Source organism: Stegodyphus dumicola, chromosome 8 (genome assembly GCF_044657685.1).
Source record: "Stegodyphus dumicola isolate Sdum_Otavi_A_Nest chromosome 8, ASM4465768v1".
Lineage (NCBI taxonomy): Eukaryota > Metazoa > Arthropoda > Arachnida > Araneae > Eresidae > Stegodyphus > Stegodyphus dumicola.
The window spans coordinates 39,708,134-39,725,458 of NC_140775.1; the positions used below are offsets into that span (position 1 = coordinate 39,708,134).

The window sequence follows — 17,325 nt, forward strand, 5'->3', positions numbered from 1 at the left end:
AAAAAAGTCGGGAAAAAAATATTTGTTCCATGGACACAGTCAGTTGATCAGTATTCACCTTTACAGCGTGATAAGTGTTGTCGCACTTTTTTTATATTTACTACCCTATTCAAATTTATCTGTACATTTTTATTTATATGTGGAGTATAAATTGATGAAGATATCCGGTCCAAATGTTTGGTTGACTTTTTTACTTTACTCGCAAAGTTTAAGCGAACTGTTAACATACAAAAATACTAACTCAGTATTTGAAATAAAACTCTACTGAAATTTTATACTCATTCTAAGAAATAAAACTAAAAACGTTTGCCTTCCTACGATAAAAAATGACAGAGATATTTTATTTTAAAGTTTGCTGTTTTTACATATTTTATAATGCCAGAAAATGGGATTATCGCCCGCCTCTTGGTTGAAAAATAAATTATGATAAATCGAGGTTGTTTTTATTTCCATTTAAGATAATTTAATGATATATCTGTGCAATTTACTAATGTGTAACATTCTTTCCTTTTATTTTGCCACAACTGGTATGCGAAAAGAATTTTCATAAGTTTTTAGATGACAAAAATATTAATATTCACAGAAGTTTTATCACTTTAAAATCCTAATCTAATTATCAGAAAAAAATTTACTAAACTATAAATGCTTTCAATACTTTTAATTTATATAAATAATGTTACGAGTTGGCTATGTGCCAAACAGATGCTTGTCAGTGTTTTCTAGAACACGTGAATAATTCTATAAAATTCTCTGAATAAGGTCTCCTTTACGAAAACATCAATACTGATCAGGAATTTTTACGACAATCTGCATAGAAACATTCAACACTTAACCTATTAATACCAGAACATTTTCCTAAACTGATATTTTGTTTTTAGTTACATACAAATGCAAATATTTCGCTCTTCAATTTGTGTACGGTCCCTGAACATGATCCCCAACTTTAAAATGAATTATATCGGTCAATATTTGTGGTACAGAACTTTTGTATTTTATTTTTTATAATGAGTGCAAAATTTTTCTAAACATAAGTATAGGGGCCGGAGATCGATAAAATGTTATATTTCGTACTTCTGCACATAATTGCAATTTTTTAATTTAAAAGTGCCAAAATATGAAAATTTGTGTCATTTAAAACATTTTTATAATTGGTGTATATATGACTATGGCTGCGAAAATAAATGTTGAGTGAAGACTTTTACGGACATGCTGCATAATACCGTTATTTCCTCGCGTATTTTTTGCCTCTTTTTAACTAATTTTATCAACTGAAAATCGAGAGAGGAAAATTATAAGAGTATTTTAATTTCTGAAGAATGCGATTGCAGTAAGGATGTAACAAATGTAAAACAATCGTGGATAAACTAATGGTGACTATCACGATATTATTTCTTTAAAAGAAACCTACTTTCGAATAAGAATAACTTATTATACAATAAGAATAACTTATTAACCTACTTTCCAATAAGAATATTGCAATATCTGACGGATATTATTACGATATCTGACTGTAAACGGCCTCTGTTCAGCTACCGTGTAAAGCCTTTGGAAAATTTCTGAAGCGTGAGAACACCTGCCACATGAAGAATCTACGAAAAATACTTTTTAAATAATAACTCACAGGAGAAATGAAGTGAATGAAATGCTAATACAAAAAATGTAAATATAAATTGAATACACCGAATAAAAGTGAAAAAAAATAACAAGGCTATAGAATTCATCAATAAACTAGCCCTCAGAGTGAAACATTCTGTACCATTGAAGGTAGGGAAAATTATTCTAATATTTGAAAAAATTTTAGAACTTAGAGCTAAACTGTCAATTGAAAAATGCGCGAAGAAAAACGGTAATTTGCTTTTTATTTAATATTTTAACTATATATTATTTATCGTTTTGTTTATTATTATTATTATTTTTACATTTTCTGATGGCCTTTCACAGGGTTCTGACAGTTTTAACTTTTGAAATTAAGAGCTTGTAACGTATAAATATGAACCGAAACTTCAAAAAAGTAGTTTCTGTCTCCTTGAATAACTCATCTGAATTTTAGAAGTTTAGAATTGCAACATAGTGTGCATTTTTTTTTTTTTTTCCCCTTTAAGGAGTATAAAGTATACTTCAGAAAAAGGGAAATTTATAAAGCTTCCTTCTTAATAACAATTTGTAAAAAATATTGTTTTATAATATTAGTATAGTAAATAAAACGCATTTCTAGCACTACATAGTATTTCGGTTGAAAAATTGCCAGTTCTAATTCTTTTGTACATTATAGTCTACATTAAAAATAAACCCGTATGGTAATGATGAAATTTTGTAGAGCCAAACACATTCTAATTTCTACATATTTCATTGCTATTTTATTTCAATAAGTAAATTTGAATCTTTTCCTACTAATACTATTTTACTCTGAAAACAGAAATGCAAAAACAAACTTCAGAGTTTTCAAATTCCCTTTTTTTACTTCCTTGTACGAAGTACAAACGAAGTATTGTAATCTCGAAAAGTTTCAGGCAGCATATTTCAACAAAAATATCCACTTTGACCGCTTTCGAATGCAATTTAACGATGTTTTTGCGTGATATCTGTACGTAAGGACAGAATAAAAGACTCGGTTCTTCCAAAAAAATTATAAAACTGCTTTAAAATAAATTCTGAAGAGAATTTTTCGTGGTGTCTGTAAATTTTGTATATAGGACTACTATAACATGTAGATGTGCACCTCGTACTTTGGTTGCAATCGGCCGCGCCAAACCTATATAAATATATTTATATATATATTCACTCTGTTAACCGGCTCAGTGATCTCAGTTTCTTTACTTTTATATGTTTGTAAATTGTATATTTTTTGCTTTAAAAATGATTGAATTATGTTCTTTTTATCTTCCGGTTAAGGTTTTTATGCCTTTAGTAAATCTGTCTGCAATATTTTTAGAATTATCAAAAATTTTAAAGTTGTTTAAGTGCCGCTAAGACTAATAATTTTTTTGAAGGCGGCCATTGCTTGTTTACATTTGAAACAGCAGACTAGTGGATTTGTTGCCAATTTAGAGAAACGTAGCTTCGCAACAACAAAAATAACGCCTTCATTTATTATTGCGGATTAAATCATGCTTAATCCTTTCTGGAATTTTTTTGAGGAAATAAATGTTTAAGACTTACTTCGTAATTTTTAATACAGATATTTTGAGTTTTTATGCATTTTTGCCTTGTCGCGAAGTGAGAACTGAATTAATTGAATGAGAAATACTCAATCGTCTGTGAAAAACTGTTTCTTTTTTGTTTTGTTTGCTTAATTTCCTTTATACATCGTTCTAGCTTTATTATAGTATTTGAATAGAACATGTGGCAACGATTAGATAATTCCTTAAATGATATAAATTTTGTGCATTCTGAGTTATAATATGAACGAAATATAACGCTGTTAAGTGAACCTAGCGCCAGAGTGTCGCTATGTTAAACAAACATAGTGAATTTTAAACAGTGCATTTATTCTTATGCGCTATTGACGAAGTAGATCTAATTCAATCCAATAAGTTTAAATGAAATGCAAGAAAAAATGCGTATAATTTAATATTCCGTACAAGGAAGTCATGTGGTGTACACATCAGATTTTTTTAGTTAGGTTTCCTTATTATTTAAAAGTTAAGATTTAATTTTATCAGCTGGCAACACCAAGTATTATCAGCTCAAAGAGACGTTAGCCCAGAAGGGCTACTATTCTCGAATCGGCATTTTGCGTTGAATAACTTAAATGCAATATATCACTTTTCAAATTGTTGCCACCCAATATTGTCGCCCTCTATTTTATTTAAAAAAACTAAATAATGATAAATGTGCATGAATGTCTGTATTTTTCTCGCACTGTAAGAAAACAACGGTACCTAGAGTCAAATTTTTAATAGCATAGTCCTCCACCCTAACATGGACACCTGAAAGCTCGAGTTTGGAATCTGGAATTTGTTTTATTGTCTGTTTTATATTTTGTAAAACTTTAAAAACATTTTGATTAACATGTAAGGTCCCTCACTTGAAATTCTAAGTTAATGTTGGAAGTGAGGAACCTAGGAACTGATAAGCGAATAATCGCTAGAGTTCGAAGACAGGAAACAACAAGAGAGAAGGGTAAATAACCCTTTATTATTTCTATAAGATTTCACAAAACTCCGCCTGGGAGTGAACAAATAAAGTCCGCACTTGACTTGAACTTAAAAGACTAAGAATTAAACTAAAACTAAGATTAACTAAGTATAGCCACAGCTATTAAGGTACAATGAGAGTTGGCCCCTTAACCTATTTTACTACGAAGCTTAGCAAGGGCCTGAGTACGGCCGAGCGTATAACAACTTTGAGAGAGAGAGCGACCAAAAAGGCAGACGCGCGTAGTTCAGAAACTCTGTTTCTCTCTCTGTCTCGGTAAGTAACTTCGTGGTTTAAATACCGCTTCTTCTCATTAAATATTCAGCAAATTCCAAAACTACGTTCTGGCCGGAAGTAGTAAGTTTAAGTTAAGAATTTGACAGGAAAGGAACTTAAAATTTAACTGTTAATAAAATTAACATAATCCTTACATAGCTTCCGACCAGACTTTAAATACTCGAAAAATAAGGTTTCAAAACGACCTTGTTTAAGACTTTACAGTCTGAAACTTACATTAATTACACTCTTCCAACTTTTACATTAACTAAATGACTTTAAAGTTTCGTTTCTAGGGCCAACTTTACAACAATTCTAAAAGCTAGACTAAAGCTAGGAAAAATAAAAATTTACAATGAATTCTTTCTGGACATTATATCTTGACATACATCTTCTTCCTACATACTCTTTATTCAGCTAGACTTATTTCAGGTCTTGATCCTTCCATATCTGGAAGGAAATGTCATTAGTAATGCATTTTTACAAAACTTGACTTTAAATCCTAGCTTTACGCTTTTAATTCATTATTTGGCCCTTATGCACTTTCATTCATCTACAGATTTATTTCACCCATACTCTCCAGCAAAATGTACTTATGGTCTTCTATGTTGTGTTTCCGCGAACAAACTACCGCTACACAACACCTAATTTTGTTAAAATTTGACACACTAGACCTGCCAAGACTCCCTACACGAAAACTGTTTCCTATTGTAGTAAGCAAAAGCTTATATTTTACTTTTAAACGTGTTAACTGGAGAGCCTAACATTAAACACATATATATCAATATTGCATTCTTCCGTACTCCCATACACAGAAATAAAAATTTATTTTCTATGTCCTTTTAATCTTTACGATATTTCCACACAAAGATCAAACATTTCTACATGAACATGAACATTTAAATATTTACACATTACTTTTGAATACATTTTACATCAACAGTCATAGTTGCTTAATTACACTTTACCAAAATTTACACGAAATTTTAACTTTACGTTAACATATTATAGTATTCCAATAGTCTTCCGACTAAACTTATTCAGAACTTACTTCTCGCAACTTGCGAGTTCTTAACAAAAAGTATTTAACGCTAGTAGCTTCTCGCTAAATTACTAACATAAAAATCTATGCTTACGAACATTTACAAAATATCGCTATCTGCGATTTAAATTTTCTAAACAGCTTTAGCAACTTATAACAATATGATATAATTTGAACTTCAAAAGAAAAATTAGCAAAGAAATTTTCACTTATCTTTTTCTGTACTCCTGCATCCTGTCTTTACAGAATTGATCAAATGTAGAAAACCTGATAACCTCCACTCTTCTCGATGTTCGATGTTCCGCTCCATTCAGTTCCAGTGCTTTTCTTTTCTGTCCTTTATGTAGGAATCGGGGACTCTTCCGGGCAGGTTGTGGATTCTGGAATGCCAATTTCCTTTTTGACTCCGGTGGGGCTCTCCGTCCTTCAGGGTCTTTGAATCTTCTCTTGGCCCTTCTAACTTGTTGCTCCGGTACGGTTGTGTCTACAGGTCTTTTCTAGCTTTTCGGTCTCCACGCTGGTCCTCCTTGGGTCTGCCTTGTAGTTGTTGATGTTGGAAACTGTGGTTTACGTCTACTTTTAATTCATCGTTGAATTTTCTCCTTTCTTGGAACCTTGTCAGCAGGCCTTCCTCGTGTGGTCGATGGCACTTGAGTTTTTGCAGCATCCTGGGTTCTGACTCGTTGATCTGTCGGTGCTAATTTCCTCCTTTTTTGTGCGCTTGTAGCCTTAGTGGTATGGGTTTCCCCGGTCGAAGTTTGTTGGCTCTGCTTTCTTTTTTGTGTTGGGGAACTCGAGCTGTACTCCTGAGCTGGCGGGCTTCTCTCCTTACTTCCAGAATCCTGTAATAAATCCTGCAATATTTTAAAGTCAGTGCGGCTTTAAAAGAGTTTTAACTGATCGATTTAAAAGGTTTTAACTGATCGATATTTGCCCCCAGTTGTTGGCCATTTTCGGCCTTTAAATAAAACGTGGCTTCTCTTATTCTTTCCACCACGTACGGCCCTTCAAACCTGGGCTCAAACTTCGCCACTCTGTTTTCTGGTGCCTACGATAACGGATATTTCAACTTCAGCACTTTTTGTCCCACTGTATATTCAAATTCCCTTCTATTTCTATCATAATAAATCTTGTTTTTGTCTTGCTATATCAGAACTTTTAATAGCTTCGTCAATAATTTTTTGAACGTCTTTTAACTTAAATTCTTCTTGTCGCTGTTGTACAAAGAATAGCTTATCCAACGGCGTTATGATTTTTCTTCCTAAAAACTCCGCGGGGGTTTTCTGCGTAGTATCGTGCTTTGCGGTTCCCAAGGCAAAACCTAACTCATTGACACAGCTGTCCCAGCGGTCATGAAAGTTTTTCACATATCCTCTGATAATTTTTACAATATTCTTATTTACGCGTTCCGCTATATTCGACTGCGGTCTATATGGTACCATTTTTAGATGGCGTATGCCAACTTCTGTGCACAAATTTTTAAATATACTACTAACAAACTGTTTTCCGTTATCTGATATTACGATCGTACTTTTAGTGGGGCCCCGTGTCTTAATATATATTTATTTAAGAAAGAATCTGCGACTATTTTAGCTGAAGCTCGTTTAAGAGGGACTATTTCTACCCATTTTGAAAAATGGTCAACGATTGTTAAAAGATATCTGTTTTTATTTATTTTTGTCCTAGGGTAGGGTCCTAGCAAACCTATTCCAACTATTTCGTTTGGAAAAGTGGTCTTTATGTTTTTTAAATACCCGGCCGGGCTGTAATTAACATTGTTTATTAATTGGCACATATGGCACGACTTAACATACGCCGTAACAACTTTCTGTAATTGCGGAAAATAAACCGCTTCGCGTACCCTCTTTAGTGTTTTTCGTATTTCGAAATGTGCTGCAGAAGGTAGATCGTGTAACTCCTCCAAAATACTTAAACGTAGACTCTCTGGGATTACTGGTCGGTATTCCTGATTTTCATTAGTTACTTTTGTGTAAAATAACAATTTGTCGATTATTTCATAATGCTGTGCCCTATTGCGGATAGCTGTTAAATCTATATGTTCAAATTTTTCAGGGTCTTCCAAGTATGCGTAAATGTCTTTAAACTCTGTATCCTTTTTTAATTCTTCGATTATCGTTTCACGGGACTCAATAATTTTTGAGGTGAGCATGGCACACTTGATAGTGTTTCCCTCTTCATCAATTTTTATTCGCGAAAGGGCATCGGCGACCAAGTTTTCCTTTCCCGGAGTATGTTTTATAATTAGGTTGAACTCTTGTAATTTTAAAGTCCAACGTATCAAGCGAGGCGATAAATTTTTTCCTGAATACAAGCGACCCACTGCCGCATGATCTGAGTAGACCGTTATCGGTGAACTTCCGAAGTAGACCCGAAACTTCTGAACTGCTAATAACACAGCGAGCGTTTCTCGCTCAATAGCGGAATAGTTCCTTTGCGTAGCATCCAAGGTTTTCGAAAAGAAAGCTATAGGTTGCCCATTTTGGGAGAGCACCGCTCCAACTGCATAACCGGATGCATCCGCTGAAATTTCTAGACCTTGCTCGCCTTCTGGGAATTTAAGGACTGGGGCATTGATTAGGGCATTCTTTAATTGTTCAAACGCGGTGTTCGCTTCGGCTGTCCAAGAAAATCTACTTTTCTTTCTTTTTAGTACTAGAAGAGGCTCAACTATTTTCGCGAAGTCTTTTATAAACATTCTATAATAGGAACATAAGCCCCAAAGCGAAGACAATTTCTTAGCCGTATTTGGGGGAGGATAACATTTAATTGACTTAATTTTTGAATCATCAGTCTCTATTCCCTTATTCGAGATTTTGTACCCGAGGTATCGTAATTCCTTCGCCGCAAACTTGCATTTTCTTGCATTTATTTTGAAACCGGCCTCGTTAAGTAAGGCAAAATCTTCCAAATGTTTCAAATGTTCTTCTAATGTTTCGCTGGTAACTATGATATCGTCAAGATAAATTACTGTGCTTTTACCTAAAACTGGCTTTAAGACTATGTCCATAGCTTTTTGGAACGTAGCTGGCGCTCCGCTCAAACCAAAGGGCATTCTTAAAAAGGCATAGACGCCTGACTTTGTTATAAACGCGGTCTTCTGGACATCCTCCGGCTTCACGGCTATTTGAAAGTAACCCGAAGTGAGGTCTAGGGTTGTCATAAATTTAGTCGAGCGAATGTTTCTGATGATTTCATCAATTATTGGTAGGGGATATGTGGGATATTTTGTTATACTGTTTAGCTTACGATAATCAACTGCAAACCTATACGCGTCCGGGTGTTCAGGCGGTAGCCCGTTCTTTTTTCTACAAAGGACCACCGGACTTGCGTAAGGGCTCGTGCTTGGTACAATTATTTTATTCTTTAACATAGTTTTTATATGGGTTTCCAAAATTTCTTCTTTTACTTTATCGTATCGGTAAGGTTCTGACCGGACTGGAGGGGCATTCCCAGTGTCTATGGAATGACTAACTACCTGACAAAACCCAGGTTTTTCGTTAAACAAAGAATTAAATTTTCTTACCAATTCTTCAATCTTCTTTTTCTCTTCTAACTTCAAATGATCCAGATTCAATTCCGGCATGGAACCTTCACCTTCTTGTACCGGGTCCATGTGCACCTGAAACGTAGAATTCTGAAAATTAAGATTTGCGCCGGATGCGCGTAAAAAATCGATCCCCAATATCACTAATGTGAGTAAATTTTTCGCGACTAAAAAATTAATTTTTAGGACCTCGTTTTTAATCTGAACATGCAGTGCGGTTTTTCACAAACATACGCACTGCTTGCTTTGGGCGGCAATTACTTTCTGTCCCGTGGCTTTAAACAGTCTGTAACGACGAAAATGTTTTTTGAAAAAATTTTCCGATAGGAATGAACATTGTGCCCCTGTGTCCAGAAGTGCAGTGGTTGGCACATTATTTACCAAAATCTGTATCTCTGGCATAGCAAGATTTTGTACTACGACTGTATTTAAGTAAATTTCTGAGGGGTCTTCTGTCCTACTCGGTGACCGTTGCCCCTTCTCGATCACCGGTTTGCGTTTAAAGTCTGGTTACCTGCCGCCTCTTTTCGCTGATTTTTATATCCACCGCCCTTAGATTTATCTGCGCTCTTGCTATTAAACTTTTCACTTTTTCCCGTCTGCCGATATGCCTTCTATTGAACTTGTGGTTTCTTTTGGGAAGTAAATCTTGAGTACTGGCCAAACGGACTTGCACGCGCTTTCTCTGCGTTTCTTCTACTTTGAAATTTCATTGCAAGCTGGAACAGAATTTCCAACGTTTGCGGATTACGCACTTCGAGAAAATCTTGCGCTTACGGTAGAAGACGCGGTAGAATTAGTTCGATAATTTCTTTATCTGGCTTTTTCCCGTATAATAAATTAAAAATATGTACTTTTCTTAAAATGAACTCTGTCAAATCCTCGAAACCGCCTTGGTATTTACTATACAGTTCTGATTCAAGCTTCGCACGATCTTTAACCACTGAAAATGCTTTTTTTTATTAATGCAGATTTGAAATTTCAGTTATATGATTCAGATCCTGGGTCCCCCAACAAGAACTTTCCTATACTCTTCTGCCAGCTAAGGGATTGACCTTTTAAGGCTGTCGTAGCGATGATCACTTTTTGTAGCTGATTCACAGGGTGTAAAGTAAAATGTAGGTCTAGTTGCTCCAAAAATGTCAGGACTGAGCCCTTGCCATCGAAAGTGGCTGTGGGTTTCATGGCTGCATGCAGCGTTTCCACGAGGAATCTAAACTCTTCTACTGGATTCGTGGATGTTGTAGGGACCTGAAAGGTCGGAGGGGTCAACGGCGCCAATTTTTCGGGCGCCAATTGTAAGGTCCTTCACTTGAAATTCTAAGTCAATGTTGGAAGTGAGGAACCTAGGAACTGATAAGTGAATAATCGCTAGAGTTCGAAGACAGGAAACAACAAGAGAGAAGGGTAAATAACCCTTTATTATTTCTATAAGATTTCACAAAACTCCGCCTGGGAGTGAACAAATAAAGTCCGCACTTTGGACTTGAACTTAAAAGACTAAGAATTAAACTAAAACTAAGATTAACTAAGTAAGTATAGCCACAGCTATCAAGGTACAATGAGAGTTGGCCCCTTAACCTATTTTACTACGAAGCTTAGCAAGGGCCTGAGTACGGCCGAGCGTATAACAGCTTTGAGAGAGAGAGCGGCCAAAAAGGCAGACGCGCGTAGTTCAGAAACTCTGTTTCTCTTTCTGTCTCGGTAAGTAACTTCGTGGTTTAAATACCGCTCCTTCTCATTAAATATTCAGCAAATTCCAAAACTAGTTTCTGGCCGGAAGTAGTAAGTTGAAGTTAAGAATTTGACAGGAAAGGAACTTAAAATTTAACTGTTAATAAAATTAACATAATCCTTACAAACAAACTTAAAAGTTTCAAAGCGAGCAGTGGCAACTCTGTAGGGAATAAAACATTTTTATCTCCAGAGCTCGAGAACGTCTATGGGAAATTCTAAATATATGCTATTTTTAGATATTCTTAGCCCAAAGTGGCGTTAGCCCAAATGCTCTCGAAACGTGTATGTGTCTGTAAATGAAAAAGACGCCCATTTGGGTGTAATATAAAATCTTTCGGATTTTTCAGATTTCGAGTTTGTTTTATTATCTATTTCATATTTTGTAAAACTTTAACGAATTTTTAATTAACGAACTCAATGATTTCAAAGCGAGCAATAGCAACGCTCTACGAAACATAGCAGTTTTTATATCCAGCGCGCGGGACTGTGCATCGGAAATTCTAAAGATATACTATTTTTAAATATTTTATGATACTGCTGTTGAATTGAATTTTATCTGGTTTAAGTGCAAATAATATGATATTTAATAAATAAAAGAAACACACGAAGCGTTAGATAATGCCCTTTTAGGCGTAATATAAAATTAGAAAGCTTTCGGATTTTTTTACTTTTATTTAGCTGTAAAATCTGCTCTGAAGTGCTAAACTGTAATCTGAATTTACAGACTGCAAGTTCATTTATTTATTTAATTTATTTTGTATCGTGTTCTAAAGCTTCCGCAGAATATTCTTTTGCTGTTCTAAGAAAATGGACGAATTCACGCCTTTGTCAAACTTGCTGGGTCATAAACTCATTCTATATCACCAATGTCAAACAAAGATTCTATTTTATAACCCTTATTTATTTCCTTTTTCTTTATATTTCCCTTTTTTTTTTTTTTTTTTTTTCATAATGGCGATTTTTACCCTTTACACGCCTTTGAAAGCAAATGCAATTTATGTGCGCAATTTCCGGCGGTCAAAATGTGCCTCCAAGTTAAAAAATAAAAAAATAATACGCCCAAAGGGGCGTCTTTTTAACGTTTTGTGTGTTATCTTTACTTATTAAGTATCATAATTTTTGCACTCAAACCATAAAATTCAATTCAACAGCAGTATCACAAAACAAAACAATTTAAAAAGAGCATATCTGAATATATCTTTAGAAATTCTGATACAGAGTCTTGCACTCCGGAGATTTAAAAAAAAATTTTTTTTTTCCACCTGTACAGTGTTGCCATTGCTCACTTCGAAATCATTGAGTTTGTTAATCAAAAATTCGTTACAATTTTATAAAATGTGAAATAGGTAATAAAACAAATTCCAAATTTGGGCTTCCAGAGGCTCATATTCGAGTGGATAACTGCGTTATTCAAAATTTGATGTCTCTAGGTAGCGTTTTTTTTTTTTTTTTTTTTTTTTTTTTTCACAATACGAGAAGCATACATGCATTCATGCAGATTCTTCATTATTTAATTTTTTTAAATATAATGCAGAGCTCTAATATTCGGTCGCAACAATTTGAAAGTGAAACGCTATTTATAGTGAACCAACGCAAAATGCCAAAACGAAATTAATATAGCCCATCTGGGAAAATTGCCCTTTCTTTTTTTCAGAACCACTCTTATTTTATAAAAACCACAATTTTATCAGATTTCAGCAAATGTGTAATCAGAAAATTCTCTCCATGCTTAGACTCACCATAAACCGGAACATTTCTTTGCTCAAATCGTGAAAATTTTGAGAAAATACTTAACAGAGAATGAAACTTACTAGGATAAGTACCTATGATTGAAAATTTAAAGAAGTTGTTAATCGTATTATTAAGGAGTTATCAGTATTTATCACTAGTGCGAAATTTCTTTAAAAATTCTCTAAGCTACAGTTCATATTTCTTTTTGTCAATACGATCACAAATAGTTCTCAAATACGGAAAGTCCTTTTCTAATTTATCTCTAAACACACAGTTTCGTTCAGGAATTTTAGAAATGAAGTTAATTTAATGTGCAGTACAAAATAATCGCAAGCGACTACTCCCAATTACGCGACCATTGTTACGACCGTTAATTGAAATAAAAAATTAAAAAAATGAAATAAAAATATCTGAATCTTCTAGGCGATATGTTATAAATTCTGGAGAAAAATATCTGAATGAAAGAATAAAATAACTAAATTCATTTGGCCACATGCTATAGTTGTGGGAGGAAAACATCTAGACAATACTTAAAGTACTTAGTTAGCTCTAGATGCAAAATATTTACACTGGCAACGGTGCGCGTACCAGAGGCGATATTTTAATTGCCAAATTGCCATTATAACCGAAGCTGTACTATTTTTACTTCTTATATATAGTCACTAGAAAATTTTTACTTTACGACAGGGAAAAAATGCCAAAAAGTTCGGGTCGTAGGGACCCCATCATCAAACCTGGACAACCCTGTTTGATAATAATTTAAATTATTTTATAAATTTATCGACAGGACGTCAAGTAAGCTTGCTATGCTTCTATTAAAGTGTCTGTTTTTCTTTAGACAGAGCAGATGAGCGATAAGTAGCCAAATTCCAGTAACCTTTCTTATGTACCTCGAATGTAATTGGCATGCGGTGTAGGTAGTAATCTAGGGCGCCGCCTAATGATAGGGCTGTTGGGGCGGAGATGAAGGAACGGGGGGGCCCTTACGAAATCGGCGCCATGTGGGGCCCGGCCCCCCCATCTCGATTTGATATCTCCATCACTCAACCCGTTGGCAGGTCGCATCATTTTTTACATACTCATAGACGACACGAATTCGCGGCTCTCCATGTTTGCTTTAATTTCGGATCAAACGGACATAGCCATTAGAGTATGAATTTATTCATCGTGCTGCAAGGGGCTTCCGTGGCGACCGCTCATCATCGTTCGGCCGCCAAAAGAGATATTCAAAACACGGTGCACAAATTCTCACCTTTATGGGTTATTATTGACGACGAGAATGCATAGTAATGTGTAGATAGTTAATTATTTACGTAACGAATGTTTACAGATATGAATTGCCTTTGGCGGTCCCCCCCTTTTTTTTCTTTCTTTTTTTTTTTTTTTTTCTTTTCAACTTAGGCAGTTTAATAAAGAATAGTTATACTCTCCGCCAAAAATAATAGAGTTCCAGGTGCGTCTAGAAAAAGAACTGCTCAGGACACAGGCGGAAAAAAAATCAGAGTTATTTCAGAGAAAGTCCCTTTCACTTTTATTTTCTGTAGCTTTACTTTGCTTTTAAACGTAACTTGCTTTGAAAAATGACCATACTTTCATAAAGAGGAGAAAACCTGTTCTGTAATTACTGTTTGTTATAAGATCACAGTTTATATCATAGATCATGGAAAAGCTTCCTTAACATATGGGGAGGAGTTAAGAAAAGTTTTATCAAAATAAAAGAAACAAAGAAAATCTGAAAAGATTCAGACATTAACTTCGCACCAGAAGATTCGTTAAGGTTCTTTATCAATTAGTTTTTGAGTAAAATATCTCGAGAGGACATTTTGGACATCATCCAAATTTTTTGCCACTAAGAAAATGTTGTAGGGATCCGAATAAATGGAAATCCAATGCTGCGATATCGGCCGAGTATGGCAGTACCTCCCACCCCAATTCATTCATTTTTTCCAGTGTTCGTCTTGCACAGTGCGGTCTTGCATTGTCGTGTTGCAGAATGACGCCTTTTCTGTTGACAATTGATATTTTTAGATTAAAGATTGGTTCACTCCATCCAATTGTTCACAATAAAGGTCTGCATTAACAGTTTGTCCAGGTTTCAGCAATTTAAAATGAACAATTCCGCGAATACTCCATCAAACACCCAGAAGCGCCTTTTCGGAATGTAAACCCTTTGTAAACCCTATTAAAACTGCCTTTTGCGTTTTAATTATCATAAAGGACTTATTTTTTTGTCTCTACTAATCAAACGATTAAAAAACGGTTTGTATGGTACCGTTGAAGCAATACGTTGCACGTGATGGATAGGTTGGCTTTGTTCTTTTCGGACAGATTATTAGGCGACTTAAACACCTCCTTTGCTTATTCTTCCATTCTGCTTTAAATGTTCTTGGATGGTCGACCAAGGTTGATTAAGAGTGTTTGACATGGATTTGCTTCCACTTCTGCCCTTAGCATGTTGTTGTCGACATGCGCAGAAACGACATTACTTTCTGGTCCCCCTATTAATTATTGCTGCGAACTAATTTACAATAACATTTAAATTCTAAGAGCATATTCAAATTAAGTGCACGTATCTAAAACTATTCCCTCTAGAGGCCAGCCGTCTAAAAGACGTCTAAAGAACGAAAAAGTTTCGTTATAAGAACGAAAAATGTACATAACGATTTTAATGAGTCTAGCTAGTGTCATTTCATAAAAATATTTAATATTTTTAATTAGACATAACATGGTTTAAAAGCATTTTTATGTAGATCAATCCGGTTAAAAAATAGAAAAAAATATTTTTAAGAGCTGCGTTTAGTCCTTTTCAACTACTTGGTTTGCTACTCATTGAGAGAGAGATTAAATTTGACAGTTAAATATCTTCCGCTTTACAGAGTGGCAGCACGCTCCTTCTGTTTTAGGCAGTGCCAACACGTTGCTTTCGAGACGAATATGTGGATTAAAATTTAAAGATAAATATTTTACATCTTGCTGGATGACAACAGTCCGATGCGCTGGACATAAAAATGTTTAATTTCGAGTAGTGTTGCTACTTCACGCTTTCAAATCGCTGAGTTTGTTAAACAAAAATTTGTCAAATTCGTACAAATATGAAATAAATCAAAAAGAAATTCAAAATTCAGAATTCGAGGTACACATATGCATGTTCGAGTGGTGGAATAAATATCTTAAAAATTCGGTGGTTCTAGGTGCCGTCATTTTCCTGCAGTGCGAAGAACATGCATACATACACAGAGAGAGATTCTTCATTATTTAATTTTTACTTCCTTGTATAAAGTAAAGGAAAAGTTGTCATCGCGAAAATTTTAGATTATCATTTTTAATGAATATATCCATTTTGATCGCTTCCGAATCCATTTGGACGACTTTTAGCAAAAAAATGTATATAATTTAATAGACCTTACAGGAAGTCATGTAGTATCCACATCAGACTTTTTTTTAAATAATACACGACAATAATATTCGGTGGCAATAATTTGAAAAGTGATTCGGATATAAAAGTGATACGGACAAAAACTTAGTTTCGAGACTTACAAACTTCGGTGCTAATAATAAGGCAATTCCATATATTTCCAACATGATGCAAGATTACGTATCTGCAAAAAGGCACAAAATATGCATCTGTACACTACAGTAATCAAGAGTACATTATAATAATTAAAAGTTAAGCGATGTCAGATTTAGGCCTGGGGATCATTCAAGATTGGAGCCAGAGTCGATGAAACCCATGCGGCCGTAACGGGCGGCAGATTTTAGAGGTGGAATAATTTTAAATTTAGGGAGAAAATGGACGGCACGATTTAGGAAATGTAAAAAATGCAGCGCGCAGCAAAAAGACTAGCTCCGACTCCGTTGCTCAATACTCTCGTGATCATATACCCAGTGTTCTGAACATTGGCGATAAATTTCTGCGATCTTAGATTTAATTAATTATGCATACAATATAAAATGGCATCAACTTCGGTGATGAAGAGTTTCCGGAAACAGACGGAAATGTACCTTTTACTTCTTTAAATAGACATTTGGCCTCATCGGTGGTCGAGCGGTTAAAGAGTGTTGCAAAATGGTACAGTAAAATGTCTTGTAACCGGCCCTCAGTCAACCGGTAATGTCAAAATAAAAGCACTTTTGACGGTATGACCTGAAATGCGAAAATTAGGATTATGGATTAGAATTATCGTAAAATCTAGGAGGCTAGATTAGATGGAATAAGCATGATGTCACAAAGAAGCCAGGAAAATGTCAACAAGGTGACGTCGCGACTTATCATGGCCGCCATATAGCGTACGGATAAGACTTCGGAAAATATTGTTAAATAAATTACAACTACTTTGAAAGCAAATATCAACATCCGCAGGCTCAGAAAAGTGTCGTTAGGAATAATTTGCATAAAATACCATTGAAACTTCCATTGATCTTAAAGGTTTTATCATAAATATACTTATTAAGATCTTATAGTATCATTTACACATTTTTATGTACCTAAATTTTATTAAATTTCAAACCGTTATTTGCAGTCGTTGCAAATAACCTATATACTAACTGGAAAATCAATTAGTACCAAAATTAGAACGGGAGACTTATAAGCGTTCACTGGTGTATATCTAACATATAGACAACATGGCTTCATTTTCATTGCATGATGCATACGGAGAAGACTTACTCCATTTATTCTAACGTCCTTGCGTTGAAACTTTTCAAATTCTTGCCACTAGATATTATCGCCCTGTATTTAAAGAAATATTATTATTAGAAATATATTTAGAGGAATTAAATGATGAAGAACCTGCACGAACATATGTATGTTTCTCGCACTGTGAAGAAAACAACGTTT

General features: G+C 34.7%; 1 protein-coding gene across 1 annotated transcript; it reads right to left on the reverse strand.

Moving 5' to 3' along the window:
• Nucleotides 1–4,090: 4,090 nt before the first annotated feature.
• LOC146995792 (uncharacterized) lies at nucleotides 4,091–10,632 on the reverse strand. The gene is made up of 2 exons (XM_085821750.1): nucleotides 9,000–10,632; nucleotides 4,091–6,297 (listed from the first exon to the last, which is right to left on the reverse strand). The coding sequence occupies exons 1-2, from the start codon at nucleotides 9,087–9,089 to the stop codon at nucleotides 6,040–6,042; spliced, it is 348 nt and encodes a 115-aa protein (XP_085677876.1). The 5' UTR covers nucleotides 9,090–10,632; the 3' UTR covers nucleotides 4,091–6,039.
• Nucleotides 10,633–17,325: the final 6,693 nt, after the last annotated feature.

Excerpts from the sequence above, each read along its gene's own strand:
- LOC146995792 (XM_085821750.1), bottom strand. The coding sequence starts at position 9,089 with ATGGACCCGGTACAAGAAGGTGAAGGTTCCATGCCGGAATTGAATCTG. Across the intron at positions 6,298-8,999 it reads AAAAGAAGATTGAAGAATTG|GATTCTGGAAGTAAGGAGAG; the intron begins GTAAGAAAATTT and ends GATTTATTACAG.